Source organism: Marasmius oreades, chromosome 2 (assembly GCF_018924745.1).
Source record: "Marasmius oreades isolate 03SP1 chromosome 2, whole genome shotgun sequence".
Taxonomy (NCBI): domain Eukaryota; kingdom Fungi; phylum Basidiomycota; class Agaricomycetes; order Agaricales; family Marasmiaceae; genus Marasmius; species Marasmius oreades.
Genome location: NC_057324.1, coordinates 3,771,686 through 3,799,406, shown reverse-complemented (window position 1 = coordinate 3,799,406; position 27,721 = coordinate 3,771,686). Strand labels below are relative to the sequence as shown.

At 46.1% G+C, this 27,721-nt stretch overlaps 10 protein-coding genes across 14 annotated transcripts; 5 read left to right on the top strand and 5 right to left on the bottom strand.

The window, feature by feature from the left end:
• Window positions 1–12: 12 nt before the first annotated feature.
• On the top strand, window positions 13–1,852 carry E1B28_004990 (uncharacterized protein; the record flags this gene model as incomplete). Its single annotated transcript, XM_043149526.1, has 13 exons — window positions 13–50; window positions 118–152; window positions 211–317; window positions 376–418; window positions 470–562; window positions 618–715; window positions 765–838; window positions 887–930; window positions 984–1,070; window positions 1,124–1,182; window positions 1,237–1,245; window positions 1,306–1,343; window positions 1,396–1,852. 13 exons carry the CDS (start codon window positions 13–15, stop codon window positions 1,850–1,852), a joined length of 1,182 nt encoding a protein of 393 aa, XP_043014132.1.
• Window positions 1,853–2,377: 525 nt separating this feature from the next.
• On the top strand, window positions 2,378–4,364 carry E1B28_004989 (uncharacterized protein). The gene is made up of 2 exons (XM_043149525.1): window positions 2,378–2,872; window positions 2,935–4,364. Exons 1-2 carry the CDS (start codon window positions 2,653–2,655, stop codon window positions 4,146–4,148), a joined length of 1,434 nt encoding a protein of 477 aa, XP_043014131.1. The 5' UTR covers window positions 2,378–2,652; the 3' UTR covers window positions 4,149–4,364.
• An 89-nt stretch (window positions 4,365–4,453) lies between these two features.
• On the top strand, window positions 4,454–6,208 carry E1B28_004988 (uncharacterized protein). The gene is made up of 8 exons (XM_043149524.1): window positions 4,454–4,668; window positions 4,723–4,818; window positions 4,881–4,905; window positions 4,973–5,017; window positions 5,067–5,141; window positions 5,203–5,282; window positions 5,342–5,853; window positions 5,915–6,208. The coding sequence occupies exons 1-8, from the start codon at window positions 4,507–4,509 to the stop codon at window positions 6,045–6,047; spliced, it is 1,128 nt and encodes a 375-aa protein (XP_043014130.1). The 5' UTR covers window positions 4,454–4,506; the 3' UTR covers window positions 6,048–6,208.
• Window positions 6,209–6,443: 235 nt separating this feature from the next.
• E1B28_004987 (uncharacterized protein) lies at window positions 6,444–8,503 on the bottom strand. The gene is made up of 9 exons (XM_043149523.1): window positions 8,336–8,503; window positions 8,091–8,285; window positions 7,998–8,035; window positions 7,876–7,943; window positions 7,758–7,828; window positions 7,318–7,703; window positions 7,141–7,271; window positions 6,684–7,094; window positions 6,444–6,621 (listed from the first exon to the last, which is right to left on the bottom strand). The coding sequence occupies exons 1-9, from the start codon at window positions 8,477–8,479 to the stop codon at window positions 6,596–6,598; spliced, it is 1,470 nt and encodes a 489-aa protein (XP_043014129.1). The 5' UTR covers window positions 8,480–8,503; the 3' UTR covers window positions 6,444–6,595.
• A 1,067-nt stretch (window positions 8,504–9,570) lies between these two features.
• On the bottom strand, window positions 9,571–11,763 carry E1B28_004986 (uncharacterized protein; the record flags this gene model as incomplete). Its single annotated transcript, XM_043149522.1, has 9 exons — window positions 9,571–9,770; window positions 9,827–9,883; window positions 9,961–10,374; window positions 10,423–10,553; window positions 10,601–10,992; window positions 11,047–11,117; window positions 11,165–11,232; window positions 11,283–11,575; window positions 11,629–11,763. 9 exons carry the CDS (start codon window positions 11,761–11,763, stop codon window positions 9,571–9,573), a joined length of 1,761 nt encoding a protein of 586 aa, XP_043014128.1.
• A 560-nt stretch (window positions 11,764–12,323) lies between these two features.
• Window positions 12,324–13,531, top strand: E1B28_004985 (uncharacterized protein; the record flags this gene model as incomplete). Its single annotated transcript, XM_043149521.1, has 6 exons — window positions 12,324–12,402; window positions 12,461–12,521; window positions 12,592–12,719; window positions 12,776–12,981; window positions 13,066–13,240; window positions 13,288–13,531. The coding sequence occupies 4 exons, from the start codon at window positions 12,324–12,326 to the stop codon at window positions 12,823–12,825; spliced, it is 318 nt and encodes a 105-aa protein (XP_043014127.1). The 3' UTR covers window positions 12,826–12,981; window positions 13,066–13,240; window positions 13,288–13,531.
• Window positions 13,532–13,702: 171 nt separating this feature from the next.
• E1B28_004984 (uncharacterized protein) lies at window positions 13,703–16,729 on the bottom strand. 2 transcript variants are annotated; one of them, XM_043149519.1, is made up of 12 exons: window positions 16,499–16,729; window positions 16,020–16,451; window positions 15,779–15,967; window positions 15,540–15,728; window positions 15,447–15,484; window positions 15,333–15,400; window positions 15,220–15,281; window positions 14,780–15,165; window positions 14,596–14,732; window positions 14,140–14,547; window positions 14,013–14,059; window positions 13,703–13,954 (listed from the first exon to the last, which is right to left on the bottom strand). In XM_043149519.1, exons 2-12 carry the CDS (start codon window positions 16,122–16,124, stop codon window positions 13,943–13,945), a joined length of 1,641 nt encoding a protein of 546 aa, XP_043014125.1. In that variant the 5' UTR covers window positions 16,125–16,451; window positions 16,499–16,729; the 3' UTR covers window positions 13,703–13,942. The 2 variants fall into 2 exon arrangements, with proteins under 2 accessions (XP_043014125.1, XP_043014126.1); XM_043149520.1 differs by having other exon boundaries at window positions 13,711–13,954; window positions 14,140–14,545; window positions 16,499–16,686.
• A 143-nt stretch (window positions 16,730–16,872) lies between these two features.
• E1B28_004983 (uncharacterized protein) lies at window positions 16,873–20,001 on the bottom strand. Of its 2 annotated transcripts, none has more exons than XM_043149517.1 (12): window positions 19,948–20,001; window positions 19,663–19,888; window positions 19,125–19,610; window positions 18,875–19,069; window positions 18,784–18,821; window positions 18,655–18,722; window positions 18,525–18,595; window positions 18,092–18,471; window positions 17,900–18,039; window positions 17,438–17,851; window positions 17,299–17,373; window positions 16,873–17,236 (listed from the first exon to the last, which is right to left on the bottom strand). In XM_043149517.1, the coding sequence occupies exons 3-12, from the start codon at window positions 19,257–19,259 to the stop codon at window positions 17,154–17,156; spliced, it is 1,599 nt and encodes a 532-aa protein (XP_043014123.1). In that variant the 5' UTR covers window positions 19,260–19,610; window positions 19,663–19,888; window positions 19,948–20,001; the 3' UTR covers window positions 16,873–17,153. The 2 variants fall into 2 exon arrangements, with proteins under 2 accessions (XP_043014123.1, XP_043014124.1); XM_043149518.1 differs by having other exon boundaries at window positions 16,879–17,236; window positions 18,875–19,037.
• Window positions 20,002–21,289: 1,288 nt separating this feature from the next.
• Window positions 21,290–21,643, top strand: E1B28_004982 (uncharacterized protein; the record flags this gene model as incomplete). The annotated part of the gene is made up of 1 exon (XM_043149516.1): window positions 21,290–21,643. The coding sequence occupies one exon, from the start codon at window positions 21,290–21,292 to the stop codon at window positions 21,641–21,643; it is 354 nt and encodes a 117-aa protein (XP_043014122.1).
• Window positions 21,644–21,680: 37 nt separating this feature from the next.
• Window positions 21,681–23,863, bottom strand: E1B28_004981 (uncharacterized protein). Of its 3 annotated transcripts, none has more exons than XM_043149513.1 (9): window positions 23,651–23,863; window positions 23,554–23,591; window positions 23,439–23,506; window positions 23,315–23,385; window positions 22,878–23,260; window positions 22,674–22,816; window positions 22,188–22,629; window positions 22,065–22,136; window positions 21,681–22,005 (listed from the first exon to the last, which is right to left on the bottom strand). In XM_043149513.1, the coding sequence occupies exons 3-8, from the start codon at window positions 23,491–23,493 to the stop codon at window positions 22,103–22,105; spliced, it is 1,128 nt and encodes a 375-aa protein (XP_043014119.1). In that variant the 5' UTR covers window positions 23,494–23,506; window positions 23,554–23,591; window positions 23,651–23,863; the 3' UTR covers window positions 21,681–22,005; window positions 22,065–22,102. The 3 variants fall into 3 exon arrangements, with proteins under 3 accessions (XP_043014119.1, XP_043014121.1, XP_043014120.1); XM_043149515.1 differs by having other exon boundaries at window positions 22,195–22,629; XM_043149514.1 differs by lacking the exons at window positions 23,315–23,385; window positions 23,439–23,506; window positions 23,554–23,591; window positions 23,651–23,863 and having other exon boundaries at window positions 22,878–23,299.
• Between the last annotated feature and the right edge of the window lie 3,858 nt (window positions 23,864–27,721).

Below are 27,721 nucleotides of genomic sequence, written 5' to 3'. Positions count from 1 at the left end.
TGCCTTACCTCAATGAACAGCCAGAGCCCGGAACAGATCGCGGAACACATGTGAGATACCCGTCTCATCCTGTTTCTTGCTGGAATGAACCTATGTTAATGGGAACTGTCCGGTCAGACGTCTAATCAAAATGTTCTCGTTGTCATCCTTTGGTATGTTCCGTTTCACCTTGTATCCATCGCGTAATCTGATAAGTAATCTCATTTCCAGTGGTTTTGATATATGACGTTCTTTTGACCTTTGCGGATGAGGTTGAATACATCTGGAATATGGAGCGACGCAAGCATTCGTGGATGGTTCAAATACTTTGGTGTGTGGTAGGTTCCAGTTCTCCTTCCTGCAGTTCTCAACTACGACTTACCCGTTGAATGATAGAACCGATACCTTTGGCCACTGGCATTCATTGTTATCATCGTCAGTGAGTTTTGTCCTTGTTCGCGTGCTCACGATGTTTCACACCCTTCGTCAGCTCAAAGCGATCCTTACTGGAGTGAGAACGCTTGCCAACGCTACGTGTGGTATCCACAAATAATTCGCCTGCTTGTTACCATCGCGGTTGGAGGTAAGCAAAAATGCCCGTGCGTCGGCTTGTACTTATTTTCCTTAATACAAAACAGTTTACTTCATCTTATACCTTAAGGCGGTCCACTTTGGCAACAAAATTGCGACCACTGTTTCGAGCTTATTACTCATTGCAGAAGTTGCGGTGAAGATTGTAAGTGTCCCCGGTTCGTCCTTCAGCGACATAATCACGAACAACTCAGTGGGCTTCTTTGGACATCGAAGGTGTTCGATTCCCACACTTCGGAGGGTGTTTCATGACATCGAAAAGCCCTCCGTACGTTCTCTTACCGATATCGAAGCCGGTCGCTGAACGAAATTTCAGGAATCGTCGATTCGTCTACGGATATGTTGCTGAGCTTGTATTCGGTACGGATGATCAGTTTGGTCTCTTGATATCTGCTTGAAGACGTTTCAACCAGATTCGATTATGCTCGCTGCAACGGCGTACCGCTGTTATCACATGGGTATCAAAACCTCAACGCATATTCGTGTGATTTGGGAAGAAAGTACGTTCTCGAGTAGGTGTTTCTATCGTTTGCACACTGACATGACTGAAAAGGTATATCGTACCTTCCCATCATATTCGTGGTCCATTTAGCTAACGTTTTGATATACACCGTGAGCTACCCCAGTTTCTGAACTCGTTCGACCGCTCAAAAAGTTTAAATCTAGTATGCTCCGGTGAGACGCAAAAGCCACTCCTGGAACGAATTGCGCTCACGTCCTTGTTTTTCGAACTAGTTTCACCTCAAGAACATAATGACGAGCTATTCAACACTGTGAGACCACCTTTTTTTACGTGTAGCAGAAGGGCTGACTGGGTTCCTTTAGAGGCTGTAGCGTCGTGGTCTCGCATATGGTACTCAATACTCGCAAGAAATTGAACCAATGTGCTTTCTCTTCCTCTGAGGCTCCCCGTGGCAGCTTCGAGACGACGGTCACGATACAATTTGCTCAGAATACGTCGAAGAAAGAAAGCATGTTTTCATCGACTAACGACGTTTCGTTTATCAACAAAGAATACGTTTCCTCCACGGCGTGCGGAGGTGAGACGGCGTTCTCGGAGAAAGAGAGCATGTTTTCATCGACCTTCGACGCTTCTTTTATCAACAAGGGATACGTTTCCTCAGCGGCGTGCGGAAGTGAGGTGTCGTTCTCGGAGAAAGGGAGCATGTTTTCATCGACTATCGACGCTTCTTTTATCAACAAAGAATACATTTCCTCAGCGGCGTGCGGAAGTGAGACGGTGTTCTCCTGTGAGAGTAAGGATTCCGGAACTCTCGTCTGAGGATGGTGAGTAAGGCCGCCTGGTATCTTTCGAAGTGCACTCAAATCTTTAGCTTCGGGCAAAGGCTCAGAAATAAAAACGTGGTCTTCCGGGAACTTCAGCTTACGGTCGATGTGTTTCACCAAAACGCTGAAACTGTGCAGTCTCGTTGGTTTCTTTCCCGGTGAACGACTGTCCTCATCGCAGTTCGTGGCCGCCCTCAACCGTTCCAGGGAAAGGAAGATCTCTATGATCTGGACTTTTTGTTTTCTCAATCGAGGAACGATGGCAAACTCGAAGGCTCTTGGGCCACTGTTGAGGAGAATTTTACGAACAAGGCCAGTCAGCTACAACATGCCATTGTTTGTTTGTTTGTTTTTCAATTTCCACTCCTTCTACTTGTATTTCTATGTACATACTGTATTTTTAGGGTACTGGACCCAAACTGGAACTGTAGACCCTTGACCAACATATTGCCTTTTTCGGAAGGGCTCCTTCCATAAGCGGAGTTTGAAAGGTACCGTGTGACAGTCTTATTGTCCTCGATCGCCCATTGTCTTCTGTTGTCAGCTGGAAGGACAATGGGCTACGGCTATTGTTCCATAATCAATAACCTCTATTCCTCATATAAAGCTCAGTGGCCTCCCATGCCTTCCTCTCAAGCTTCCGCTCAACCACCTCGAAGGTTCCTTTTCCCCCCTCTTTTCCTTCATAGATTTTTCCCTCGAGCCCGGTGCTCCCTCGACGCTCAATACGATACATACGACCGCAAGTTCTTTCTCAAGTTATCCTACCAAGTACTCTCCAATACTTCATAGAAAATGGCACCAATCGCTTTCACTTTCACCGCTGCTATCCTTGTCACGACCTGCTTGCTCGCACCTATACCAGCTCGAGTCAATGCTGCCCCAACATTGTTCATGAGGAATCACGCTCGTGGCGTCATTCCTCGTGCTAATGACCTCCAAAAGCAAAATGCTTTGGACGCGCAAAAACTCAATGCTGAGTTTGCTAACTTGAAGGAGACGGATGCTTGTGAAGGTACGTGGTATATCCCCCCCCTCTTTTCATCGGATGTACAGCTAAAAACTTTTATTTTTCAGATGGAACCACTGCTTGTGTTTCTGACGGATTTGCTCAATGCGTTCAATCCAAGTGGCAGGTTACACCCTGCTCAATTGGAACGCAATGTTTCGCTTTGCCACTTGTGAACAAGGAAGGAACGTCTTTGTCGTGTGACACTCCCGAAAATGCAGAGACTAGGTTCAAGGATGCCGGTGTTGATGGTGGTGTAGCTGGAACTTCAAATAATGGTACCAGTACCGACAAAGGAAATAACGACCAAGGCGATGTGGACGAAGACAGCGACAACGACGACGATTGTGAGGGTGTGATCGAGTTTACCACTACCATCACAATCTCTGCTTCATCTGCGTCTACGACTGCCTCCCGTGTTAGTGCAATTACCACCTCGAGTCCATCCGCAGTTACCACCACATCGAATGCCGCAGGATCTTCCTCCGCCAGTGCCTCATCTTCTACTGATGCAGGAACGCCCTCATCTATCATCGTCCTCAATAAACCTTCCTCTTCGGTTTCTGCGATCATTTCCCCCGCTACACCTGTCAACGGCGGGGCAGCTGGATCTCCTTCCATCATCATCCTCAACAAACCTTCCTCAGCCGTCTCTGCATCTTCTACCGCTCCACCTTCCACCACCATCATTTTGAATAAAAGGCAAGACGTCATCGTTAACGGCGTTTCGACTGTCACCCTTTCCCCTAGTTCAACCGCAGCGACTACCACAGTGACCACTTCCTCATCTCCAGTCTCCGTTCCCGTTTCGGGTGTTGTTAACCAACAAGGTGGTGTCAACGGTGCTACGACTGTTACTGTCATGCAGACCACAACAGTTTTCATCGCTGTTCCAGCACAAGTAACTGATTCAGCTACCATCTCTGCTATAACGGTTACACCGGGTGTTCCCAGTTCCCCTTCTAGCTCCAGCGCGGTTGTAGTTGTTGGAGCTTCTACTGCCTCCGGTGTTTCCTCCGTAGTTGCTACCGGTGGTACCGGTACTGCTACGATTGCCACACCCTCCTCTGTAGCCAACACCATTGCCACGCCGTCCTCGGCTGTTAACACTGTCGTTGGAACAGCTGTTACCGTTTCTTCATCCTCTCCTGTCGTCGGCACTCCCGTTACATTTTCCACACCAGTAACGGGGGTCGCTACCATCAGCACAGGCACGACTCAGGGCGGGTTTGTGTTCAGCACTCAGGCGACAAAACCTACATTTCCTCTCAATGGACAGTGATTGATTCACGTTTTCTTGGACGGACTTTTTTTGATGTGATGACACGCACACTCTTTTCATAGTTTTTGTTTCTGTTTCTTTGTATACTGTAGTGCTAGCTTCGACTCTCCCACCGGATTTTACGGATTGACCTAGTGCAGGTCTTTCTTTTTGTACTATATTGTATTCAGCCATACATATACTGCTGCCATAATGGAATCTTTGGATTGACGAACGACTTGCTATCGATCAAGCGAGGAACCGGTTAGAAACGGTCCGGTGGAAGAGCAGCAAGGCGGACCGCAACGATTGATTTTCCCCACACTCCCGGGCCATCCCCGACTTCCTAACCTTTTTTTCCATCGTTTTCTCTAGAAAGATGCCTTCCACGAATGGGTCAATAGCCTCTACTTCTCGCGCACCACATTCCCGTCTGACGACCATATCTTCTCACGTCAGCAGTAAACCTTCGAAAGTCGTGGTGTGCAGAGACCTTGGACCGGATGTAATGCCCATCCTGACCGAGAGGAAGGACCTTGAGGTGGGCTCTTGCCGTGTTATTGAGAGATCCCTACTTGATCGACCTGGTTGTTAGGTTGTGCTATGGCCAGAGGACCGAGCCTGTGAAAGGGAATGGTTATTGAAGAATATCAAGGGTGCAGCGGGAGTGCTGGTCATGATCACTGATATCGTGGGTGGTAGTCTGTTTTTACGACAATCGATTGGGGGGGGGTTTTTACGTTCACTTTTTAGGTGAATGAAGAATTCCTCGAAACCGGTTAGTGGTTACGGGTTTTTTGTTCAAGTGGATTGCGAGCTGATCACTGATCACCGGTCTGCGACAGCTGGCCCGAATTTGAGGGTTGTCTCGACTATGTCTGTTGGATATGGCGAGTGATAATACACTCATCATTTCGCGTGCTTACATTTTATCCCCAGAACATGTCGATCTAAAGCAAATCGCCAAACGAGGACTGAGGTTGGGATATACACCTGCGGTATTGACCGACGCAGGTTCGTTGCTTACGCCTTAGAACGCCTCCGCCGATAGCTGAAATCCTGTTCCAATTACCAGTGGCAGATATATCCATTATGCTTGCGCTTATGGCTGGCCGTAACGTGAATGAAACGATGGCTATCGTACGGGAAGGTCAGGTAACGAAAGGATTATCCTCTTATGCCGAGATATCGCTCTCAACTTCCATGTCTTTTAGTGGCCAAAGTTTACCTGGTCTCCATTCGCCATGTGTGGTCCCCAAATCAGCACAACAGCACATTCCCCTTCCCGGACTATCGGTTTCCTCGGTTTCGGTCGAATATCTCAAGCTACCCTTTCCCGTGCCGTATCTTTCGGCGTCACAGATTGCATTTACCACTCCAATCCATCTTCACCTCCCAAGCTCGAAAGAGACCAGGCAATTCTCAAGCAACATCAACCTCAACTCAAATCTCTCCGATCTGTGGACCTTGATACGTTGGCAAGGGAGAGTGACGTCGTGATCGTGTTGGCGCCTGGAGGAGAGAAGACGAAACATATAATTAACGAGGAGTTCTTGAGGAAGATGAAGAAACATGCTGTTTTGGTGAATGCAGCGAGAGGGACGTTGGTGGATTCGGACGCGTTGGCGAAGGCGTTGAGAGAGAAGTGGATTTGGGGGGCAGGGTTGGATGTGATTGAGGGAGAGCCGAATATCTCTGCAGATCATCCATTATTGAAAGAACCTCGGTGGGTTATGGGTTTTCCCTTACTTTTTCTTGTCCGCTTTACTGATTGTAAATGGGTTTAGATGCAACATTGTCCCTCATATTGGTAGCGCTACGTTTGAGACTCGGCTTGGTATGGCTACGTTGGCGGCAGACAATGTCGTGGGAGGGATTTTGGGAGACAAAATGCCGGCAGAACTGGATCTTAGTTCATGAATATTGAAGACGTGGTGGTGCCTTTGCCTTGTGTACGCTATCATTAAGAGGAATGTAAGACGTGAGATTAAAAGACCGATTTGTTGTAACAAAGTACGTGTATCGTTGTGGCCGCGCTCGGTGTTCGACGTTGCGGACAACATCGCTCGCCTGCACTGACATAAACAAGCTAGTAATCAACACTCGAAGGAACTGAATGACAACGACAAACATCTAAAGCACTCCGAGCATGCAACCGATGGAGGATAGCGGCGGAGGTGGTTGAATGAATGATGTACGATCAACGGTTTGTAGTTCTCCAAACTTCATGGGTGGAGCATATCGTCGTTCAATTTAAAGAATGTCAGAGGTGGCCCCCACCTCGAATCAAACCTTCGAAACCCATCAAGAGTGAACATTTGACAAGGGGCAAGTATTGGTACCAAAAAATAACATAAACTTGAGTAGAAATGGCCACTTGTGATACCGGGAATTTCAATATGATATATCAAGGATTTTTTTAGTCCACATTCGTATATGCAATTGATGCGCTCGCAGTGGAAAAGCCTTCAAAGCGAATCGAGCATTGGTCCAACTCCATGTCAACGGTGATTAATGACAGAACGGTCTTGGGTTGAAAGGAGATAAAAAACTTACCCATGTTCAGCTCTTCGAACCGGCCTGCCTCTGACTCTGGCAGAACTTTGTATATGGGATGTTCAAGGTAACGTGCGAAGTCGGCTGTGGTTGGATCGAAGCCTCTTGCAATCTGCCATTTGTGGATACGTTTGTACGTCGAGCTGGACCAGCGATATGTGTGGGTTGAGAAGGATCTCTCGTAAAGCTTGGTGGGTAGACCAAGATACTCGCAATGATGGTGTGCGAAGGGTGTTTCTCCATTTTTGTCATGAGACCAGGTGTGGGTGGACAGGACTGAATCATCTCCGAGTAGCGGAAATGGAGGGAGCGGACGGAAGAGGTAGATGGGTGGATGTTCTGAGCGTCGTTGCTGTTTGATGCTAGAGTTCTCGATTGATCCTCTCAAGTTGACCACTGGCACAATGAGCTCTAAAAAGATTAGCTTGATTCGAGCTTCTCCGAAAGAAAGACTCACTGGAAGACCAGAGCTCTTCATCCAACGATATTCCGAGTCTAAGAAAGACACTCGAAGCCTGTGAGAGCCAGGCAATCGGGCAAAATGAGTCTAAGAATAAACAGGGGGCGCATTCTTCCTCGAGAGTGAATCTGTAATGTCGATCAGCCACTGACACAAAATATTCAGTTAACGCACCTTGTTCTTCCATCTGGCATACATACTCGCGAGCCAAGTACCCCATCCCCATACCAGAAAACTCCACTTTCGATTGTGATTATGAAATTCGTCTTACTAGAAAAGACGAACGGTTGGTTGATATTAATCAGAGGCCCCCTTTCTTCCCTGGTAGAAATACCCTCAATCACATGAATGGTGCGTCTGTCCAATTCCTTATCCAATGGGAACCGAGAGAAGAAGCGGAAGTAAACGTCTTCGTTGAGAAGAAGTTCGACGCTTGATGGCAGCGGTTCATCAGTAAGTGGGACACCAGTTAGGTCGCAACCAGGCCCCTTTACTCCACGAACAAGAGTTCCTTGCGCGGGATCTATCCAAATCTCAGATTCTCCCCAGTTCATGTTGTCCTGTGTAAGCTGTTGGTTCACATCGATGACACGAAAACTAGAGTTGATGCTTACCGACAATGTCCGTGCATAAGCTAGCCCAAAATCTCCGAGCTCATCCCAAAAATGGTCGAGAGGCAGAAGCTCTGCACCAATCTGTCAGCGAGAATGCAAACAACGACAAGAATCTCACCTCCATAGAATATTAGCAGAGGTATTCTTGACCGGTTAATTCCGAACAATTGCATCTTCGTTGTATTTCTGGTATCCGCTCATTCGCTTATAGTCAATGCTCAGACAGCACAACAGACATACGTGGTCTCAGAGAACCGTCGAAACTCCTTTTCCCACGCCTGAAGATTCCTATTATTTGTATGAGATTCACTTATTTGAAGAGTTATGACCTACCTTTTGCGCATCCTGCCCTTTATACGACACCACGGTAAAGGTGGAGCTGTCACCGTGGATTTTGGCGGTACTAATTGTTCTCTCGACCTTAAACTCTACTTCGTATTTGTGAGACCCGAAGTTCCAGTGAAACAAACCATCTTTGTGATCAACGTCCTTGAGTCTGTGGACAAGTCCACGTTGGATATCAGGAAACTGTGAGTTTCTTTAGATCTGCACGCCTCTAGGTCACTTTGTCTACACACCTCATCATATATCCTACGTTTCTTCTTCTGCCGCTCAGCAATATAGTGATTGTAGATATTATTATTGTTTGTCTGATTTCCCGTAACCACATTGAACGTGCCCTGTCCAATCGAGACCCCATTGGCCCCTTGAAAGAAGCTCATTTTGAGTAAGAAAGTGGAGAGAAGGAATGAAGATGTATAAACCGGTTGTTGGCTGTACCCATTCCTTATATGATATAGGTGCTGTCGAACAATTCTTGATCGAATGTTCTTTGTTCGTCGTTAGTCAAAAGCTGTGGAGGTCTGATGAGTCCAGTTCCGTGAATTCCCATCCCTCGCAAGTCACTAGATGGGCGGTTACTGTGTGATGCTGAGAAAGGGTAGATATATCTATTTTCTTCGAGGGATTCATACTGTACATGCTGGGTGCACCAAGAGATCCTGGTCTGATAGGAAATTCGAATCAATCTTCAACTGTATTATTCAAGCTTTAAAAAAAGCCTACCTGTGCCCTCATCCATCCGACAGCCAACCTGATTCAATCCACCGCGCGAATCCTTAAAGAAATGCCGTTGGGTAGATACTGAACGAAATGTGGAACCAAGCTATGTTCTGTGTTGCGGCGCAGTTTGAGAGGATAACGGCGAATGCCGAGGGTATCACGTGTCCAAGTTATCTGTTTCATGGCCCGACAGAGCTGAAGGTGAGCGTTGAGTAACTGTCAAATATTAGCCATGTAGGCCACCTACCGGTCACGACGATTTCTTTGCTGGAGAACGCGTCCTGGATGTATGTTACAACAAAGTTGAGTCGCGGTCAGTATAGATATTAGGTGAGTTGCCCCCCCCCCAGTCTTGATATCTTCCAACCCATTGACGCGAAGTTTGGTCTGACTCTCAGCGCAGCCGGTCCACCATTTTCAGACGTCCGAGAAACCTTTCGAAACCAGCCATACCATCTCGCAAAATATCAGAAATCCAGATCACAGATATTCTTCGGACACATTGCCATATCGAGTCTTTCAGCGGAGGTGGTTGGATGGTTTGTCCTTCTCCAAACTTCATGAGTGGAGCATGTTGCCATCCAAGAATGTCAGAGGTGGCCTCCACCTCGAATCAAACCTTCGAAACCCATCAAGAGTGAACATTTGACAAGGGGCAAGTATTGGTACCAAAAAATAACATACAAACTTGAGTAGCATTTACTTGAAATGGCCACTCGTGATGACCGGGAGTTTCGATATCAAGGATTTTTTAGTCCACCTCCATATCTGCAATTGATGCGCTTGCAGTGGAAAGGCCTTCGAAGGGAATCGAGCATTGGTCCAATTCCATGTCAACGTCCCCTAGTTGTAGCTGCGTGGACGTTGACAGTTTGGAACGGATGGAAGCAGGAATCGGCGAGTCTAGGTTCATGGAGTCTTCTTCTGTGTTATAAGCCGCCACCGTAGAATCTACACACAGAATAAACAATCATTAAAATAGTATGGAGTAACAGGGAAATGCTCACATTGTCGTAGATCGTCCTGGGACGAACTCTTCTCGGCAGACGATCTACCAGGTAATCCTTCGAGTCAATGGGACAAAAAATAAAAGGGTGAATAATGAAAGAACGGTCTTGGGTTGAAAGAAGACGAAACTTACCTATATTCAGCTCTTCGAACCGGCCTGCATCTGACTCTGGCAGAACTTCATATATATTGGGATGATCAAGGTAACGTGCAAAGTCGGCTGTGGTTGGATCAAAGCCTCTTGCGATCTGCCATTTGTGGATGTTTTTGTATGTCTTGCTAGGCCAGCGATGTGCACGGCTTGAGAATAATCTCTCGTAAAGCTTGATGGGTAGACCAAGATACTCGCAATGATGGTGTGGGATGGGTGTTTCTCCATTTTCGTCATAAGACCAGGTGTGGGTGAACAGGTCTGAATTGTCTCCGAGCGGAAATGAAGGGAGCGGATGGAGGAAGAAATAGATGGGTGGATCTTCTGAGCGTCGTTGGTGTTTGATGCTGGAGTTCTCAATTGATCCTCTCAAGTAGACCACTGGCACAATGAGCTCTAAAAAGATTAGCTTGGTTCGAGATTTTTTCAAGAAGTAAGACTCACTGTAAGACGAGAGTTCTTCGTCCAACAATATTCCGAGTCTATTAAAGACACTCGAAGCCTGCGAGAGCCAGGCACGCACAGCGCCGAATGCATGTAATTCCAACTCTGAGCTTTCGTCTGTAAAAGTAAATCTGTACGTCGATCAGCCACTGATATTCAAGATATTCAGTTGACGCACCGTGTTCTTCCATCTGGCATAGCGACTCGGTATTTAAGGCACCCATATCCCTTCCAGCAATTGCCCGGACTTCCGACTGCGATTATAGAATTCGTCTTGCTAGAAAAGACGCACGGTTTGCTGATAATCGGAGATCTCTCTTCCCCTATATCGGAACCGAAGTGGAGTAGATCAATGACGCGTCTGTCGAAATCCTTATCCAATGGCAACCGAGATAAATAGCGGAAGCAAACATCTTCGTCGAGAAGAAGTTCGACACTCGATGGCAGCGTCTCGTTAGTAGTAGGGAAGTTCAAAAATAATAGATCGCAATAGGGCCCCTCCACTCCATGAACAAGAGTTCCTTGCGCGGGATCTATCCAAATCTCAGAGTCTCCCCAGTCCATGTTAAGCTGTGTAAGCTATTGATTCAGATCGACAACACAAAATCTAGACTTGATGTTTACCGACAATGCCCGTGTATAAGCTTTCCCAAACCGTCCAACCCTATCCCACAAATGGGCGAGAGGCACAAGCTCTGCACCAATCTGTCAGCGAGAATGCAGACAACGACAAGAATCTCACCTCCATAGAATATGAGCAGAGGTATTGTTGACCGGTTAATTCCAAACAGCTGCATCTTCATTGTGTTTCTGGTATCTGTTCAGTCAATGCCCCTCCAAGACAGCGCAAGCCTACGTACGTAGCTTTCGAAAACCGTTGAAAGTCTTCCTTCCATGCCTGTAAGAGCTCTTTATACTCGCAACTCAAGTCAAAAACACTGGCCTCTACCTCATCCTTTTCTGGTCCACTATACGAAATTACCGTGAATCCCGAGCCTTGTTCACCACGGATTTTGGCAGCACAAATCGTTCGATCAACACGAAAGCGTCCTCCTTCACACCACTCCCTAATACCGATGTCCCATCGCCTTGGGTAAAATTCACAATGTATATCCCGAATTCTATGTACTGCACCAAGCTTAATCCTGTAGAACTACAGACCGTATTAACGCTTTGTCGTCAATAATGGAAACATAAAATACGTACTTCGTCGTATATCGTATGCTCCTCCTTCTTCTGCTGAGCCATCCCTTTATAGAAATGATTTATCTGGTTTCCCATAATCGCGTTGAATGTGCCCTGTTCAATCGAAACCCCGCAGGCATCTTGGAAGAAGCTCATTCTAAGTGAGGAACAAAATGGGGAGAAGGAAGAAAGGTGTGTGAATTGGCTGTACTACCCATTCCTTATATGATTTTGCTGAACAAGATCAATCATGACAGGATCATAGCGACCTCGTGTTCGCAATGCTGAACGCTTCTTGATCTTTTTTTTGTCGTTCAGCGCTTCCATTGAGGTCTGATCCAGTTCTTCCGTACGCGACTTGCATCCCTCATATATGGGCGGTTATGTATGAATGAGTGGGAAAGGGAAAATGTATTTTTCTGTGTTTCGAGCGATTCAGACTGTACACGCTGGGCGGGAAAACGAGTTTATATCCAGAGATCCTGGTCTGAAAGGATTTAAATCAATCTTCGACTGTATCTGAGCTTAATAAAACGTACCTCCACCCTCGACCATCCAACAGCCACCCTGCTTTAATCCATCCCACAGATCATTCCGTTTGATATTCACTTCAATCCGTTGCCAACGCGTAGAGCCCTGCTGTGTGTTCTGTGTTGCGAGGATTCAGAATGGCCAGGCGCAGCTTGACAAGAGTCACCGACAGTATAGTTCAGCAAATGCCAAAGAAGCTCTTGCCATCTTCGGACGCGTCCAATTTATCTCCTTCGACCACCACCTCAAGCTTCAAGACTCCACGTCTGGCGCGACAGAGTCAAGCAATTGTCAAGTATTGGCCATCTAGCCCACCTACCAGGTCACGACGATTCCTTTGCTGGAAAAGGCGTCAGGTTGACATTCAGTCGCGGTCGAAATAGGTGAGTCGCATATCTTCCAATCCAAAGTTGACGCGAAGCTTGTTCTCAGTGCGTTCACCATATTCTTCAGATGTTCCGAGAAACCTTTCGAAACCACCATACTCTCTCGCAAATATCGGAAATCCAGACATACTCCTCAAACTCATTGCCATAGTATCGAGTGTTTCAACTTGCCAAGGCAGAACGTCTTTCCCCATGGTACTTCTTTATTTCAAGCAACATAGTCGTTCAACTTAGATTCAATAGCTTATCAGCAACACGCCGCGTTGTACTCGCTGGATCCTCATTTCGTTTTCACGACTAGCTCAACAGGTCTTTTGGCGCCGACCATCTACAATTTCTCTCCCAGCGAGGATACATCGATTCTTTGAGCGTGTGTCACGCCAAGTTTGGGTACAACTCTTCGAAACTTTACGGAAGGCGGGTAGTTGGCGGTGTGTTATATATGACAGGTATGCAGGTATGTTGTATCTTTTTCCAATTCGTGACTCGTATACGACCTTTTTCTCATCACGCACCCGTTAAAAAAAAACAAACTTGGAAGGCGATGTTCAGATGTTTGGACAAAATCCGGCTTTCTGCGTTGACCTTCTGCCTGGTGGATACATGATGTCAAGGACGTTTCTGTCCTTCGGATAGAATTTCCATGGGGCACGTTCTCGAAGGCCATTTCAAGTTAGGCGTTAGGCGGAGTGCTGAAAGCGACATGGGCGATAGCAGTGAGTGTTGGCCAATGTTCGTTTGATCTATCTTCATCTTTATGCAGAGAAGCTTCCCGATTGTGATTTGGCTAGACCTGACAAGGGCGTCACTTTGTCGTGGTCCTTGGTATAGACAGAGTGTGGCGATCCTAGTGGTGTCGAGGCTTCTCCAAAGTCTACCTTCGAATCTCGAGTTGCTACAGGAAGACCCTACGATACCTAGGAAGGTGACGAGAAAGGCGATCGCGGTTCGCTCTGGGAGCGAAGGTTTTGGACAGAAGGCGCTAATGAGTGATGGTCTTATGCGGCGAGCTGAGCCAGAGTCCACATGACCAAAGATGGTTTTCGTACTAATGGTTCTAATTACAATCGAAAGTGGTGGCTGGAGCGGATCTAGGAACTGAAGGTCTTGAGTGTCAACATGTCAACGGCAGATTGGTGTACGGTAACAAACAAAAAGAAAACCATGTAAAACGCTCAAAATGGCTACTCGTGATGCCTTGATGACTGGCAATTTCGATATCAAGGACTTTTTAGTCCACTTCCATATCTGCAATTGATGCGCTCGCAGTGGGAAGGCCTTCGGAGCGAATGGAGCATTCATCTGACTCCATGTCAACGTCAATTGACAGTGAACAGATACTGTGTACTAAGGGGGAAGCAGACATTGACCATTCTACACTCATATCTTTCTCATACCCCCTTCGGTGATATAGGCCGTCACTGTGGAATCTACATACATAGAAGAAATGTTCATTAAAATAGCATGGAGCAACGGAGAAATCCTCACATTATCGTAGGACGAACTCTCCTCGGCAGGCGATCGACCAGATGATCCTTCGAGTTGGTGGGACAAAAATAAAAGGGTGAATAAAAAAAAAGAACAGTCCTTGATTGAAAGAAGATGAAAAACTTACCTATGTTTAGCTCTTCGAACCGGCCTTCCTCTGACTCTGGTAGAACTTCATATATGGGATATTCGAGGCAACGTGCAAAGTCGGATGTGGTTGGATCAAAGCCTCTTGCAACCTGCCATTTGTGGATCGATTTGTAGGTCTCGCTACGCCAGTGATGAGTCTCGCTCAGGAAGTACAGGCTAAGCTCGGTGGGTAGACCAAGATACTCGCAATGATGGTGTGTGAAGGGGGTTTCCCCATTTTCGTCATAAGACCAGGTGTGGGTGGATAGGACTGAACCATCTCCGAGCGGAAATGAAGGGAGCGGATGGAGGAAGAAATAGATGGGTGGATTTTCTGAGCATCGTTGGTGTTTGATGCTGGAGTTCTTGATTGATCCGCTCAACACGATAGATGGCACAACGAGCTCTAAAAAGATTAGCTTGGTTCGAGATTCTTTCAAGGAGCAAGACTCACCGTAAGACGAGAGCTCTTCGTCCAACGATATTCCAAGTCTATTAAAGACACTCGAAGCCTGCGAGAGCCAGGCACGCATATCGCCGAATGTATCGGAGTGAAATGACAACTCTGAGCTTTCGTCTGTAATAGTGAATCTGTAATGTCGTTCAGCCACTGACATTCAAGATATTCCTCAACGCACCGTGTTCTTCCATCTGGCATAGCGACTCCGGAGTGGTTAAGGCACCCAAATACACGCCATTGACCCCTTCCGACTGCGATCATGGGATTCGTCTTACTAGAAAAGACGCACGGTTTGCTGATAATCGAAGATATCTTTTCTTCTATCTTGGATGCATAGTGGAGCATATGAATGATGCCTTTGTCGAATTCCTTATCCAATGGCAACCGAGAGAAGTAGCGGAAGCAAACATTTTCGTCGAGAAGTTCGACAGTTGAGGGCAGTGTCCCGATAGGAGGGAAGCGAAAGCGATCTAGTAGATCGAAATCGGGCCGCTCCGCTCCTCGAATCAGAGTTCCCTGCGCGGGATCTATCCACATCTCAGATTCTTTACATTCCATGTTGTACTGTTTGAGCTGTTGGTTCAGATCGACGACATAAAAACTAGACTTTATGCTTACAGCCAATTCATAGGCATAACTTCGTCCAAGCCTATCCCACAAATGGGCGAGAGGCACAAGTTCTGCACCAATCTGTGAGCAAGGAAGACCACGAGAAACGACAATAATATCACCTCCATGAAAAATTAGCAGAGGTATTCTTGACCGGTTGATTCCAAACAGTTGTATCTTCGTTGTATTTCTGGTATCCGCTCAGTCACTAGTCAATGCTCAGACTGCAGACATACGTGGTCTCAGAGAACTGCTGAAACTCCTTTTTCCACACCTGAAGAGTCCCATTTGTATGAGATTTACTTATTTGAAGAGTTACAGTGACCCACCTTTTGCGCATCCTGCCCTTTATACGGCATCACCGTAAAACTCGAGCTGTCGCCATGGATTTTGACGGTGCTGATTGTTCCCTTGACTCTGACTTCGCATTTTCGTAACCTGGAATTCCAGCGTAACAAACAGTCTTTGTGATCAAGGTCCTTGAGTCTGCGGACAAGTCCACGCTGTATATCAGGGAACTGCAAGTTTCTTTAGATCTGCATGCCTCTAGGTCACTTTGTTTACGCACCTCGTCATAAATCCTACGATTCTTCTTCTCCCGCTTAGAAATAGTATAGTGATTGTAGATATTATTACTCGAGCTGTCATCATGGATTTTGGCTTCGTATTTTCGTAACCTGGAATTCCAGCCCAACAAACGGTCTTTGTGATCAAGGTCCTCGAGTCTGCGGACAAATCCGCGTTGGATATCGGGGAACTGCGACATTCATTAGACTAGCTACACATAGACCGATTTACAGTGTACACACCTCATCATATACCGTACGTTTCTTCTTCTGCCGCTGGTTTCCTGTAACCGCATTGAACGTGCCCTGTCCAATTGAGACCCCATTGGTCCCTTGGAAGAAGCTCATTCTAAGTGAGGAAGAAAGTGGGGAGAAGGAAGAAAGGATGTGTAAACCGGTCGTTGGCTGTACCCGTTCCTTATATCATTTTACTGAACAATATCAGGATCAATGAACGTAGGGTGGACATAGCGGCCTCGTGTTCGCAATGCCGTCGAACGCTTCTTGATCTTTGTTCGTCATTCGGCGCTTTCATAGCTATTCAAAAGCCGTCGAGGTCTGATTCAGTTCCTCCATACGTGAGATGGGCGGTTATGGATGCGGGAAAATGTATTTCTGTGTTTCGAGGATTCATACTGCGCTGTGCGAGTTGACGAAGCTATACACATGTGGGTCCTGGTACAATTAATTTCTGACTGTATCCAAGCTTTAAAAAAACGTACCTCCACGCTCGTCTATCCAACAGCCAACCCGATTTAATCAACCGCACGAATCCGTTAAAGGAGTATCGTTTGGTACTCAATGCATTGCTAACGTATATAGAGCCCAGCTGTCTTTTCCGTGTTGCGAGAGATTAGAATAATCAGGTGCAGTTTGAGGATAATCACCGTCGCCGACGTCAGTAGTGTTCGGCGAATGCCGAAGAGGTGTTGCCATCTTCGGACGCGTCCAATTATCTGGGCACCTACCAGGTCATGAAGACTGGTCACGGAAGCAGGGCATATTTTTGAGGGACGAAAAGACGAGGAGCAGCCTGGAATAATCTGCGACACGAGTCTGAGTTCCCCCACTTGTCTGCCCCCAACGAATACACTCATTTGTTCAAATTTGTATGGCATTGCAGATTTATTCTAAACCAGAAACATTAATCCAGATAATTCGGGCCCTCGGCCTCGGCCTCCACCCTGAGAATCCCGATAGCAAAAGTCTTGCAAGTCATAATTATCAAAGGGCCGTGGCAACTTTGGCGAAGTCGAGGGAACAGAGTGTCGTCCCTTGCCTGTCCAGTTTTAATGGTTTTGTGGATCACAGCCCTTCTCGGTTGTAAAACGGTGCAACTAACACATTCATCCGAATATGACACGAGGATCCAGTGAATCATGACCGTCGGGATATCTGAGCCTCGCACGCAGCGTATGTGAGCGGAGCTGTGAGCGTGGACCAGATTGAGCGAAGCACGGCTACCAGAAGAAGGGATAAGATAAGACGTTTGAAACAGGGTGAAGGAAAGGGTGGCGCTCACACTTTTGTCGACAATCTCGGGGCAGTTTGTCTGCAACACACGATGTAATAGATAAATCTTCATCGGCGCCCTCTTCTGAAGAAACAGGAATAGAATTTTCAGATATGTAGGTTTCTAAGATCGGGAAAAAGTAGCATACCTGTACTCAATTCTTCAAATCGGACTGACTCTGTTGGTGTGGCCTCATAAATGGGACATCCGAGGTAACGCGCAAAATCGGTCGTGGTTGGATCGAAACCTCTGGCGATCTGCCACCGGTGGATGGTCTCGTATGTCTCCGTCGGCCAAGAGTATTTGTAGCTTGTCAGTAGTTCTTCCACCTTTAGTTCAGTGGGTAGACCGAGGTACTTGCAGTGATGATGTGGGATTGGAGTTCGTCCATTCTTATCGAAAGACCAAGTGTGGGGGGACACAGCGGAGCCCATTTTAAGGACAGGAAAGAGGTGGAGAGGATCGAGAAGAAAGTAGATGGGCGGACCGTCCAGACGTCGTTGCCGTTTGATTTCGGAACGCTCAAATGTTCCTCTCAACCGTATGTATGGCTTGATGAACTCTGACTCAGAGGTTAGCTCAGACCGGAATCCTCGAAAACACGACTCACTATACTGTGAGAGATCTTCATGCCACGAGATCTTGTGCTTGTGGAACACGCTTGAAGACTGTGCGAGCCAAGCACATTCATTATCGGAAATCGGATTGGAGTATAGCTGGAAACAGGAGTCCTTCTGACTAAGGAGGAATCTATGCATCTATCAGTCAGTCACTGGTATTCGACAGTTTTCTCGACAGATACCTCGTTCTTCCATCCGGCATCACTACTCGTGAGGCAAGGCATCCGAGCTGCGTCCAGGCTCCGTTTCCAACTGCGATTACGGACATATCCGGACTTGAAACGACGTAAGGTCGACTAGTAGCGATGGACACGTTTTCTGTCCCCTCGGATGTGTAGTGCAGGATAGCAATGACATCTCTGTCGAATTCCTTATCCAACGGCAACTGAGAAAAGTAGCGCCAGCAAGCATCGTCCTGGAGAAGTTCGACGTTCGATGGGAGAGTCTTGATGTTCAAGAAGCCAACATGTCGCATATCGTGATCAGGCCCCTCCAGTCCACATATCAGTTTTCCTTGCTTGGGATCTATCCACATCGCGGATCGATTGCATTTCATTCTGAACTGTGGTTGCCTGGTCATTGAAATCAAGGTACGGACATCAGACCGATGCTCACGGCCAACGTGGTAGCGTAACTTCGCCCCAACTGTCCGAGTCTATCCCAACAATGAGCAAGAGGTAAAAGCTCTGTGTTAGGACATTAGCAAAGAGAATGAGATACCTAGATCACGACACTCGATTCTCACCTCCATAAAATATTAATAGAGGAATACTTGACTGATTGATGCCGAACAGTTGCATGTTCCGCGCATCCCTGGTATTCAAGTTCGCCCGGTCACTGGACCATAAACCAGCACAAACGCAAAGCGACCTACGCAGTTTCAGAGAAGTACTGAAAGTCTTTTTTCCAAGCCTGAAGAATCCGTGAGTCATGGTGTTCGCCCAGTGGAAAGGTAGTTAACGTGCCTTGACCGCATCCCGACCTTTATACGACACCACTGTAAACTTGGAGCTATCGCCATTAATCACGGCAGTGCTAATTATTCTTTCAACACTAAACTCTCTTTCGAATCTCCTTAACCTGTAATTCCAGCGTATGAAGGAATCCTCGCGATGAAGGTCCCAAAGTCTGTGAACAAGTCCCCGTCGGATGTCAGGAAACTAGAGATCGGTTAGGAGACGATGCCTGTGGGTCGACAGACATCGATTTACGCACCTCGTCGTATACCGTACGCTCCTTCTCCTGTTGCTGAACCATTTGATAGTATATATGATTCGTCTGGTTTCCTTGAATGGCATTGAATGTGCCCTTCCCAATCGAGACCCCAGTAGCCTCTTGGAAGAAATTCATCGCAAAAGGGAGAAATCGGGAAGAAAGGGGGAGAGGTGGCAGCACCAGGAAAGAGGATGATCCCGATATATGTATCCTTCCCACATACGATGATGGTCCAGATAAGCAGGGCGGATAATACGGCCCACATGTTCGAAATGCTGTTGATACGATTTTCCGTTGCAGACGGCCGCATCAAGATTTGATGCTAACCAACTGTCGAATACTCTTCAAATGGCCGCTGGCTCTGTAGTTCGTGTAAACCGACAAACCATGAATAGACATGAATCCTAGTAAGAGGTATTTTTGTGTGTGTGTGTCAAGCATCAGTCACCACGTAGATTGCATGTCGAATGCCCCTGAAACCTGCAACTAGGGAACATACATCGAAAGAACTCTTTTATAAAGCAGTATGAGTGCACACCTCAAGACTCATCCGTGTACTCTCCAATCCACCGTATAAAACTGTGATCAGAAGGCCCTGGGTCTTCGTGCTCGTAATAGATCCCGAGTTCTCAAATGAAGACACGAGACGAAGGTGAAGAACAATCGTGCGCAAAGGTTCAGCTGAAAAATCCGAACAAATTCGAATGAACTTCTGTCGTTCGCCGTAATACGGACGAGTACGAATACCCATCATCGCCGAGTACCTGAGCGCATATAAATCCATATCAGAGATTGAGAATATGAGGGGCGAATCCGTACTTGCCTATATGAATGTTATTTTCGAGATTTTCGAACATCGCGGATCGAGCAAAAGTCCGAGTCTTTAATGTCAGCATACCATGCTCGGCACCCCACGAGCGTCTGCTCAAGCGCTCAAGATTTACGGTCAACTATAGTGTATCTCGCCTCAGTCTCTTCACCAAACTGACGCAAATTTACTTTTGCCTCTTGTTTGCCCCAATGCAAGGCTTCGAATTCCAAGGTGTCTCTTCCGACTTCTCAATTGTCTGTCATGGTCTCCTTTGTCTCTGCAAACGCTGCCTAATCCTGTTGATGTGTATTAGTGGACCGAAGGCGGAAGATACGGCGCTGCACGGTTATTTATTTCAGGTTATTGGCGACAACAGCATTTAGGTTCGTTCATTTTCTCTGCCGGATGGCTATACTCATGCTCAATGATAGCTTAGTTGAGCGGAACACAATCTGAGCAGTGGCATTGGATAACGACGGTCGGGTTCTCGAAGTAAACCTCGGTCCCATCCCTGTGTTCTACCATTGACTCCGTCTCATCTCTGCAATTACCAATGCTTTCACCTTTATCGCTCACGATTCAGTTTAGTCTTCTTCAGGAACTCACACCAAGCCGCTACCACTCTGGGCCACCGAATTCGCGGGAAGGTATGAAAGCTGTTGAAGAATAGGATTGCCATCTCTTCAGACGTGTAGAACGCGCCTTAGCTGTGTACTGTGTTCCAAGAATGACCAGCCAAGTGATATTTCAAGATAGCTGTTGGGCTCAATGGATTCGATTACGTCGACCCTTCTGACACCTACCGGGATGTCGTATTTTGGGTCTCAGGTATGGTTATATTTCTTCAGCTCACATACAATTCTCCTCATTACACATCCGCTCAAAACAGCCAACTTCAGGCGTGCGGGTAAACTACACCGTCTGCGTTGATCTTCTACCGTGGTTCGTATTCTGGTGGAAACATGTTCTCAAGGTTGATAGCCAACATTTCTATCCTTCAGATCTCGTTCCCATGGGCACACTATCGAAGGGCGGTGTCAACTTAGGAATACCGATTGCGACGTGGGCGGTCGGTAACAGTGAGTGAAGTTGGCCAAATGTTCGTTTGACGTCTACAGTGCAGAGAAACTTCTGCGCCTTTTCCGATGTGATTTGGCTACACCCGACGGGAGCGTCACTTTGTCATGGTCCTCGTGGCCCTCGTTTGGGCCGGACAGAGTACGGCGATTCTAGTGGTGTTGAGGCTTCTTCAAAGTCTACCTTGGAATCTCGGGTTGCTATAGGAAGACACATGCATACGATACCTTATGAAGTTGAAGGGAACGGCTCGCTCTCGGAGCGAAGGTTCTGAGCCATGTTCCGATATGAATGTTTGGGGCAGAAGGCGCTAATGGGCAATGGTCTTACGCGGTGGTTATTGCAAGCCTCCAGCGTATTCCTTGCCCTAGCTTTGCCTCGGCGAGGAACAGTCCCACGGCTATCTCAAGCCAAGCATCTTATTATGCTTCATCGAGAAACGTGCCACCAGCAGGGTATCGACGTTATATGTTACCAATCCAATGTGAACTTTCATGTGCAACCGAGTGGACGATGTTTGCGAGGTTTACGAGGCGGTTCGAGTATCTCGAGTGGCAAAACCAATACGAGAGAGGTTTGGGTTTCTAGTGGAGTGAGAGGCGGTATTACCGGACAAAAAGGAACAGTTTGAGGAATTGACACCGAGGTTCATGAAGAAGTAGAAGGTGCCGTTCGGCAGATAGGTGTACGCTCGTAGAACTAGTTCAACCGCAGAAGTGGTCTATCTTATGGGCAACCTTTGCCGTAATCCATAAGTCGACATCGCTTCGTTGTTCGTAGGCTGCCTTGTAATATAGGATATGTATACAAGTAGAACGGTACGATCTAAATCTATGCCATGGCACAAAAGTGATTACAGGATAATTGTCCAAACGACTCCATTGCTCTGACTTATATCAACGCCGCAGATATTTGAAGTTCATATTTCCGAGTCCTCGTCAGCAGTGTACGTGAACGGAACGGTGAGTATTGACCAGATTGAACCAATCGTGGCTAGCAGTGGAAGAATCAGTGGTTGAAAAAAAGAGTAATGAGAAGAACGGCTGGCTCACATCGGCCTTGATCAAGAGAAGGTGTACCGGTTGATGCCTCAGAGGGGCCTGACAACCCGAGATAGCGTGCACCTGAATGGGACAATCGGATCAGGCAGCAGACGAAAAGAAAAGAAAACTCGCATTATACTCCACCAAAAAGAAAAGAAAAGAAAAGCAAAAAGAAGCTCAACCACAAACAGTCCTTGAAATGGCAAGACGTCCCATGCAGGATATCCGAGGTAACGCGCAAAGTCGGATGTGGTTGGATCAAAACCTCTTGCGATTTGCCATTTGTGGATGGATCTGTACGTCTCGCTAGGCCAGTGGTATGTCCAGCTTTCCCAACAAAAGTTCACCCTAAGCTCAGTGGGTAAGCCAAGGTACTTGCAGTGACGGCGTGAGATGGATGTTTTTCCATCTTCATCGAAAGACCAGGTGTGGATGGACGCAGTGACTGAACCATCTTTGAGTAGCGGGGTAAACGGGGGTGGATGGAGGAAGAAGTATATAGGTGTATCTTCTGAGCATCGTTGTTCAGAGTCTTCAATAGATCCACTCAAGTTGATGTATGGCACAATGAGTTCTGGAAAAATTAGCTTGGTTCGAGGGCTTCGAAGCAAGACTCACTGTAAGACGACAAATCTTCGTCCAACGGTATTCCGAGTCTGTGAAAGAAACGCGAAGCCTGTGAGAGCCATGCATTTTGGTTGCTGGATGGATCGCCGGAGTATACGTTCAAACTTGAGGCGTGGTCTGTCACAAGAGTGAATCTATACAAATTCCTAATCAGTTACATAGTATGGCGCTTGTGTAACGTTTTCCTCAACGCACCTTGTTCTTCCATCTGGCATCAATACTCGGTCGTCAAAACACCCATATCCGTCCCAGACTCCGCTTCCGACTGCAATTATGGAATTCGTCTTGGTTGATAGGACGTGGGGTCGATTGATAGTCGGAGATTTCTCTCCTTTCACCATGGACACGACATGTAGCACGTCAATGACCTCTCCGTCAAATTCCTCCACCAACGGCAACCGAGAGAGGTAGCGAATGCAAACATCATCCTGTAAAAGAAGTTGAACACTCGATGGCAGCGTCTTCACAGTAGGGATGGACAATTGAAATAGGTTGTGGGCAGGCCCCTCCACTCCATGAATCAGTGTTCCTTGCTCAGGATCTATCCACATCTCAGATTCCCTCCAGTCCATATTCCGCTGTGTAAACTGTTGATTTAGATCAAATACAGGAAAACTACACTTGATGCTTACAGCCAATGTACAGGCATAACTTCGCCTCAAGTAACCAAGCCTGTCCCAAAAATGGGCAAGAGGCAGTAGCTCTGCACCTATCTATCAGCGAGAACGCAAACAACGGCAATAATAAGAGTCTGACCGCCATAGAATATCAGCAGAGGCACACTCGACCGGTTAATCCCGAACAGCTGCATCTTCTGTGTATTTCTGGTATTCGCTCAGCCACTGCTCCTCAACAGCACAAACAGACATACGTGGTTTCAGAGAACTCTCGAAAGTCGCTTTGCCATGCCTGGAGAGTCTGATACGTTAGTATGGGAATCGCTTAGTTCAAGGGTCGTCGCAACCTGCCTTTTGCGCATCCTGCCCTTCATACGACACCACCGTGAAACTCGCTCGACAGCCGTGAATCTTGGCGGTGCTGATTGTTCTTTCGACCCTAAACACTATTTCGGATTTTTGGAATCTGGAATTCCAGCGCGTGAGAGAACTTGAAGCTTTGCGAGCAAGATCCTGCTGCCTCCAGATACTTCCGCGTCGGATATCAAGGAACTACAATTATTTGTTAGAGTCTACTAGGCTTCCGACATGCCGCACAAAGCTTATCACACACCTCGTCGTATATCCTACGTTTCTTCTTCTGCGGCTCAACAATACAGTCATTGTAGATATTATTTGTCTGGTTTCCCGTAACCGCATTAAATGCACTCCGTTGAGTCGAAATGTTATGGGCACCTTCGAAGAAACTCATTGCCACTAAAGGGTGGAACTTGAAAGTGAAGAAGTGAGTAGGGGAGCTTGTATATAAGTACACTGGGTGCGCAGTGGCACATAGATCAATGGATCTATCTATCATTATCATAGTGACATCGTGAATATGTCGCTGCAATTGGAGGTCCCTGTTGAACTTATAGTTTAACATGTGACCGTGTCAGTCACAAGACTTAGACACAAGACTCCATAGACATTAGTAGTTACTCATGTACATACGTCTGTCACTATATTTACACTATCATTCACATGGATAGTTTCCTTATCTACCAATAGCTTATAGACCTCACAGTAGATGACTGAGCATTCTCTCACATCTACTTATATCTACCAATAGCTATATGACCTCTAGAGATAACAAGAACCTTGTTACTCAGACACATTCATTAGATACTATCTTTAGTTCTAACTCACACAGACGTGCTTAGCACGACATAGCACGACATACCTATTATTATACCTACAAAGTAGTATAAAAGCTAGGTAGTAACGACCTGTAAAGACAGGCTGTTCTATACGAATATCCTACCTCTTAACTCTAACAAGTTATCATCTCAAGTCCTACAAAGTAAGTCATCCACTGTGCATATAGGCTGACAGCCTTGCACCCTTGCATGCTTTCAATAGGTTATGGGCCCCGAACGCCACAGACAATCTAGTCAGTGTCAATGGCGGACAGACCTATGACCCTTTACGGGACATAGAGAAGTTCACCAGTGGATAGTAGACATGGCATAAAGGCAAGAGTTATTTCATTTATCTCTTTCCCTCTATACTGGTATCATGGGCCTTCACTTTCGTACAAGCCCTATATCTACATTTTACACTTCTTACTCCTCTGGTCGTGCCCACACGCTTGTGCAACGCAGACTGAGAAGGTTTCATCCACTTACACGGATGATTCACTTGGGACAACCGTTCGGACCCCAAGTTAGATAGCTTGTAAAATAGTCACGGTCACTTTCGTATTTAAATAAGTAAAACTCCACTATATGCTATCAGTCATATAAACGCTTAGTAGTTTATAAGCTTGTTGTTTTGGGATCGCTCGTTGGACAATGCCTAAACATGAACCTGCGGGTTTCATGTGAGAAAGCTTGTGTAACTGATGCAGATCGATCAACAAACTTTAAAACAAAAAGCTTTCTATTGGCATATAGATTTTTACTATACATAGTGAGTTCGGGATTGAGACCGGATCACTGAAGTGACACATGACACATGGAATTAGTTATCTTAATTGATAACGACCGTTTGTGGCCAAACGGACTCATAATCTAGAGAAAGCAGATTGTTTAAAAAGCTTTTGCTTACAATCTTATTTCTTCTAGCAAATGTCTTCTTCCGAAGAATCAGGTGTTTTCGTCAAAACCCCTACTGGCTTTAATATTCCAGTAGTTTCTGGTTCTGACAAAGCCTTCTCTGTAAAGAATGATCCAGAATCAGACTTCCTAGTCGCCAACTTCAAGCAATATCCTCTTTATACCCAAATGGTTAATAACGCCGAAACTCCTTCTACTGCCGGAATTTCTGTCATTCCAATCTTCGATGGAAATGTGCGTAAATGGGAAGAATTTTCTGATACATTCACAAACTACTGTAGAGTACAGAAATGTGTAACAGCATTGACTACTGCGGCACCTACTATTGCTGCCGCCGATCATGCAAGTTATCACACATCTGTCTCCACATACAACACCTGGTCTGAGAAAAATGAGCAGGCCCTTGGTTACCTACATCTTCGCACTTCTAAAGCTATCAGAATTTCATACGGCAAAGACAAAACTGCCATGCAATTCTTTGACGCTTTGAAGCTGGCATTCCAATCTACTAAGGTTGCCAGTGCAAATGAAGAATATATTAAATACAATAATATCTTCATTCAGGATGGTGTAAATCCAATACCGGCCATTACCCAGATCACTTCCCATGCAGCCAGACTCCAGGAGAAAGGATACCCACTTGCGGATAAGCTGATCGCTTTTCAAATCGTCAGCAAGCTACCTCCTTCCTTCGGGAACGTCATATCAATTATCAACAATCTTACTGAGCGGGAGTTTACCACTCAAAAGATTATTGAAATGGTATCCACTGAGTGGATGCAAAAACAGTCGATGTCTTTGGTACAATCAAATACTGCGAGAGTCACTGGGCTGAAGCATTTCAATCCAAACTTTCGACCACAATGGAATAATGGTCAAAAGAATCGGAACTTCAACCCGATTCAACAATATAATCCTGGTGCTCAGCAGAGCAACCAGAAAAAGAACTGGAAAGGAAAAGGAAAGGGGAAGCAGCCACAGCAGAATCCTGGACAAGGTTCTAAGAAACAATTTAATAATAACAAGAAGCAGAAAGGGGGAGGAAAGAAAAATAAAAACTCTTCCGCAAATCATTCTGCCCCTGTTAAAATAAATTGTTCACGACTAGCCGATGAGCTCCAACTTGTCGAAATACACATGAATCGTGTTGGCTACAGTTGGGATGGAGAAGAAAGACAAATTGCGTCTACTTCAAATATTCCTAGCACTGCTACCCGAGACCTACAAATGATAGGAACGTCTACAAGTCACAATCTTGGAAGACCACTTCCTGATCATGAACCAGTTTCCGATCCAGATTTCAAAGACTTAATGGAAACATTTGGTGATAATCCGGATTTCTTCCAACCACCACTTGCCCGATGCACCATTAGTTCCACAGCATCTGATGTAAATCCACAATCTGACTACCAGGTTGACTTGGACACCAGGTTGCCAAATACTGTTCCACCATCTCCCGTGATAAATCCTACTGCACTTCACTATACACAACTCGAAGCCACGCAGCAAAATTCCTTTGGAGAACCATCACGAGCAGAAATGTTGATCAACGAAATGATTTTCAAACTTCGGAGGAATCTTAGGAACAAAATTATAGACAACATTTTCCTCGCTGATGATGAAGCAAAAAAGAATAACCTGCTTCACGAACTAGAGGAACTGAACGTCACTGGAATTCACAAAATTATTCTATCACTCAGTTCAGAAGCTGCAGATACTCATCGACGAGAGTACAATGTCAATATCTACAGGATAGATAATATGACACCACGACAATTCATCTTCGAGAGCCTGATGGATCAGGACACAAAAATCGAAAATATTCGAATTGAACCACCACTAATGGTTCATACTTCATCACACCTTTATCCATGGCAAAGCGCCAATGATATCAGACGACTAGTCAGGGATATCTCTCTGGAAATCGTATCAATGAACGAGCTTGCCAGAAGAAACTATCCTGATTTTGTGCGACTCTTCAAAAACAATTACATATGGAGAGAAAATGCTCCAATTCAAGTTCGTCTCCCACAATGCTGGAAAAAGGTTGTGGAAGAAAATCTAGAGTACAAAGCTCTTGATTGGTATCTACAAAATCCACTAAAAAATAAAGTCGATGACTACAACATTGACCACAACTGGCTTACTCAAGTCAGATGTGTCGAACGATACTTTGGTCTTACAAAGACTCCTTCTGAAAATCAGGAAGGGCTCTTTGAAGTACAAACTCTAGACCAGATGTGGCCTGGTCGCAATCTAGAAGAAGAAGAGACAGAGAGAATACGACGATCCAGATCTTCTTGGAATAATTGGGGAGAAGATGATGAAT

Coding starts and splice junctions, on each gene's coding strand:
- E1B28_004989 (XM_043149525.1), top strand. CDS start 2,653: ATGGCACCAATCGCTTTCACTTTCACCGCTGCTATCCTTGTCACGACC. Junction 2,873..2,934: donor GGAGACGGATGCTTGTGAAG/GTACGTGGTATA, acceptor TTTATTTTTCAG/ATGGAACCACTGCTTGTGTT.
- E1B28_004988 (XM_043149524.1), top strand. CDS start 4,507: ATGCCTTCCACGAATGGGTCAATAGCCTCTACTTCTCGCGCACCACAT. Junction 4,819..4,880: donor TGGTCATGATCACTGATATC/GTGGGTGGTAGT, acceptor TTCACTTTTTAG/GTGAATGAAGAATTCCTCGA. Junction 5,018..5,066: donor GACTATGTCTGTTGGATATG/GCGAGTGATAAT, acceptor TTTTATCCCCAG/AACATGTCGATCTAAAGCAA.
- E1B28_004987 (XM_043149523.1), bottom strand. CDS start 8,479: ATGAGCTTCTTTCAAGGGGCCAATGGGGTCTCGATTGGACAGGGCACG. Junction 7,944..7,997: donor CGACGGTTCTCTGAGACCAC/GTATGTCTGTTG, acceptor AGCGGATACCAG/AAATACAACGAAGATGCAAT. Junction 7,272..7,317: donor ATGCCAGATGGAAGAACAAG/GTGCGTTAACTG, acceptor TCGACATTACAG/ATTCACTCTCGAGGAAGAAT.
- E1B28_004984 (XM_043149519.1), bottom strand. CDS start 16,124: ATGAGCTTCTTCCAAGGGACCAATGGGGTCTCAATTGGACAGGGCACG. Junction 15,401..15,446: donor CAGCAGTTCTCTGAGACCAC/GTATGTCTGCAG, acceptor AGCGGATACCAG/AAATACAACGAAGATACAAC. Junction 15,282..15,332: donor TCTGCTAATTTTTCATGGAG/GTGATATTATTG, acceptor AGATTGGTGCAG/AACTTGTGCCTCTCGCCCAT.
- E1B28_004983 (XM_043149517.1), bottom strand. CDS start 19,259: ATGAATTTCTTCCAAGAGGCTACTGGGGTCTCGATTGGGAAGGGCACA. Junction 18,040..18,091: donor ATGCCGGATGGAAGAACGAG/GTATCTGTCGAG, acceptor ATAGATGCATAG/ATTCCTCCTTAGTCAGAAGG. Junction 17,374..17,437: donor ATTTGAAGAATTGAGTACAG/GTATGCTACTTT, acceptor CTGTTTCTTCAG/AAGAGGGCGCCGATGAAGAT.
- E1B28_004981 (XM_043149515.1), bottom strand. CDS start 23,493: ATGCAGCTGTTCGGGATTAACCGGTCGAGTGTGCCTCTGCTGATATTC. Junction 23,261..23,314: donor GTTATGCCTGTACATTGGCT/GTAAGCATCAAG, acceptor CAGTTTACACAG/CGGAATATGGACTGGAGGGA. Junction 22,006..22,064: donor TTCTCTTGATCAAGGCCGAT/GTGAGCCAGCCG, acceptor TTCCACTGCTAG/CCACGATTGGTTCAATCTGG.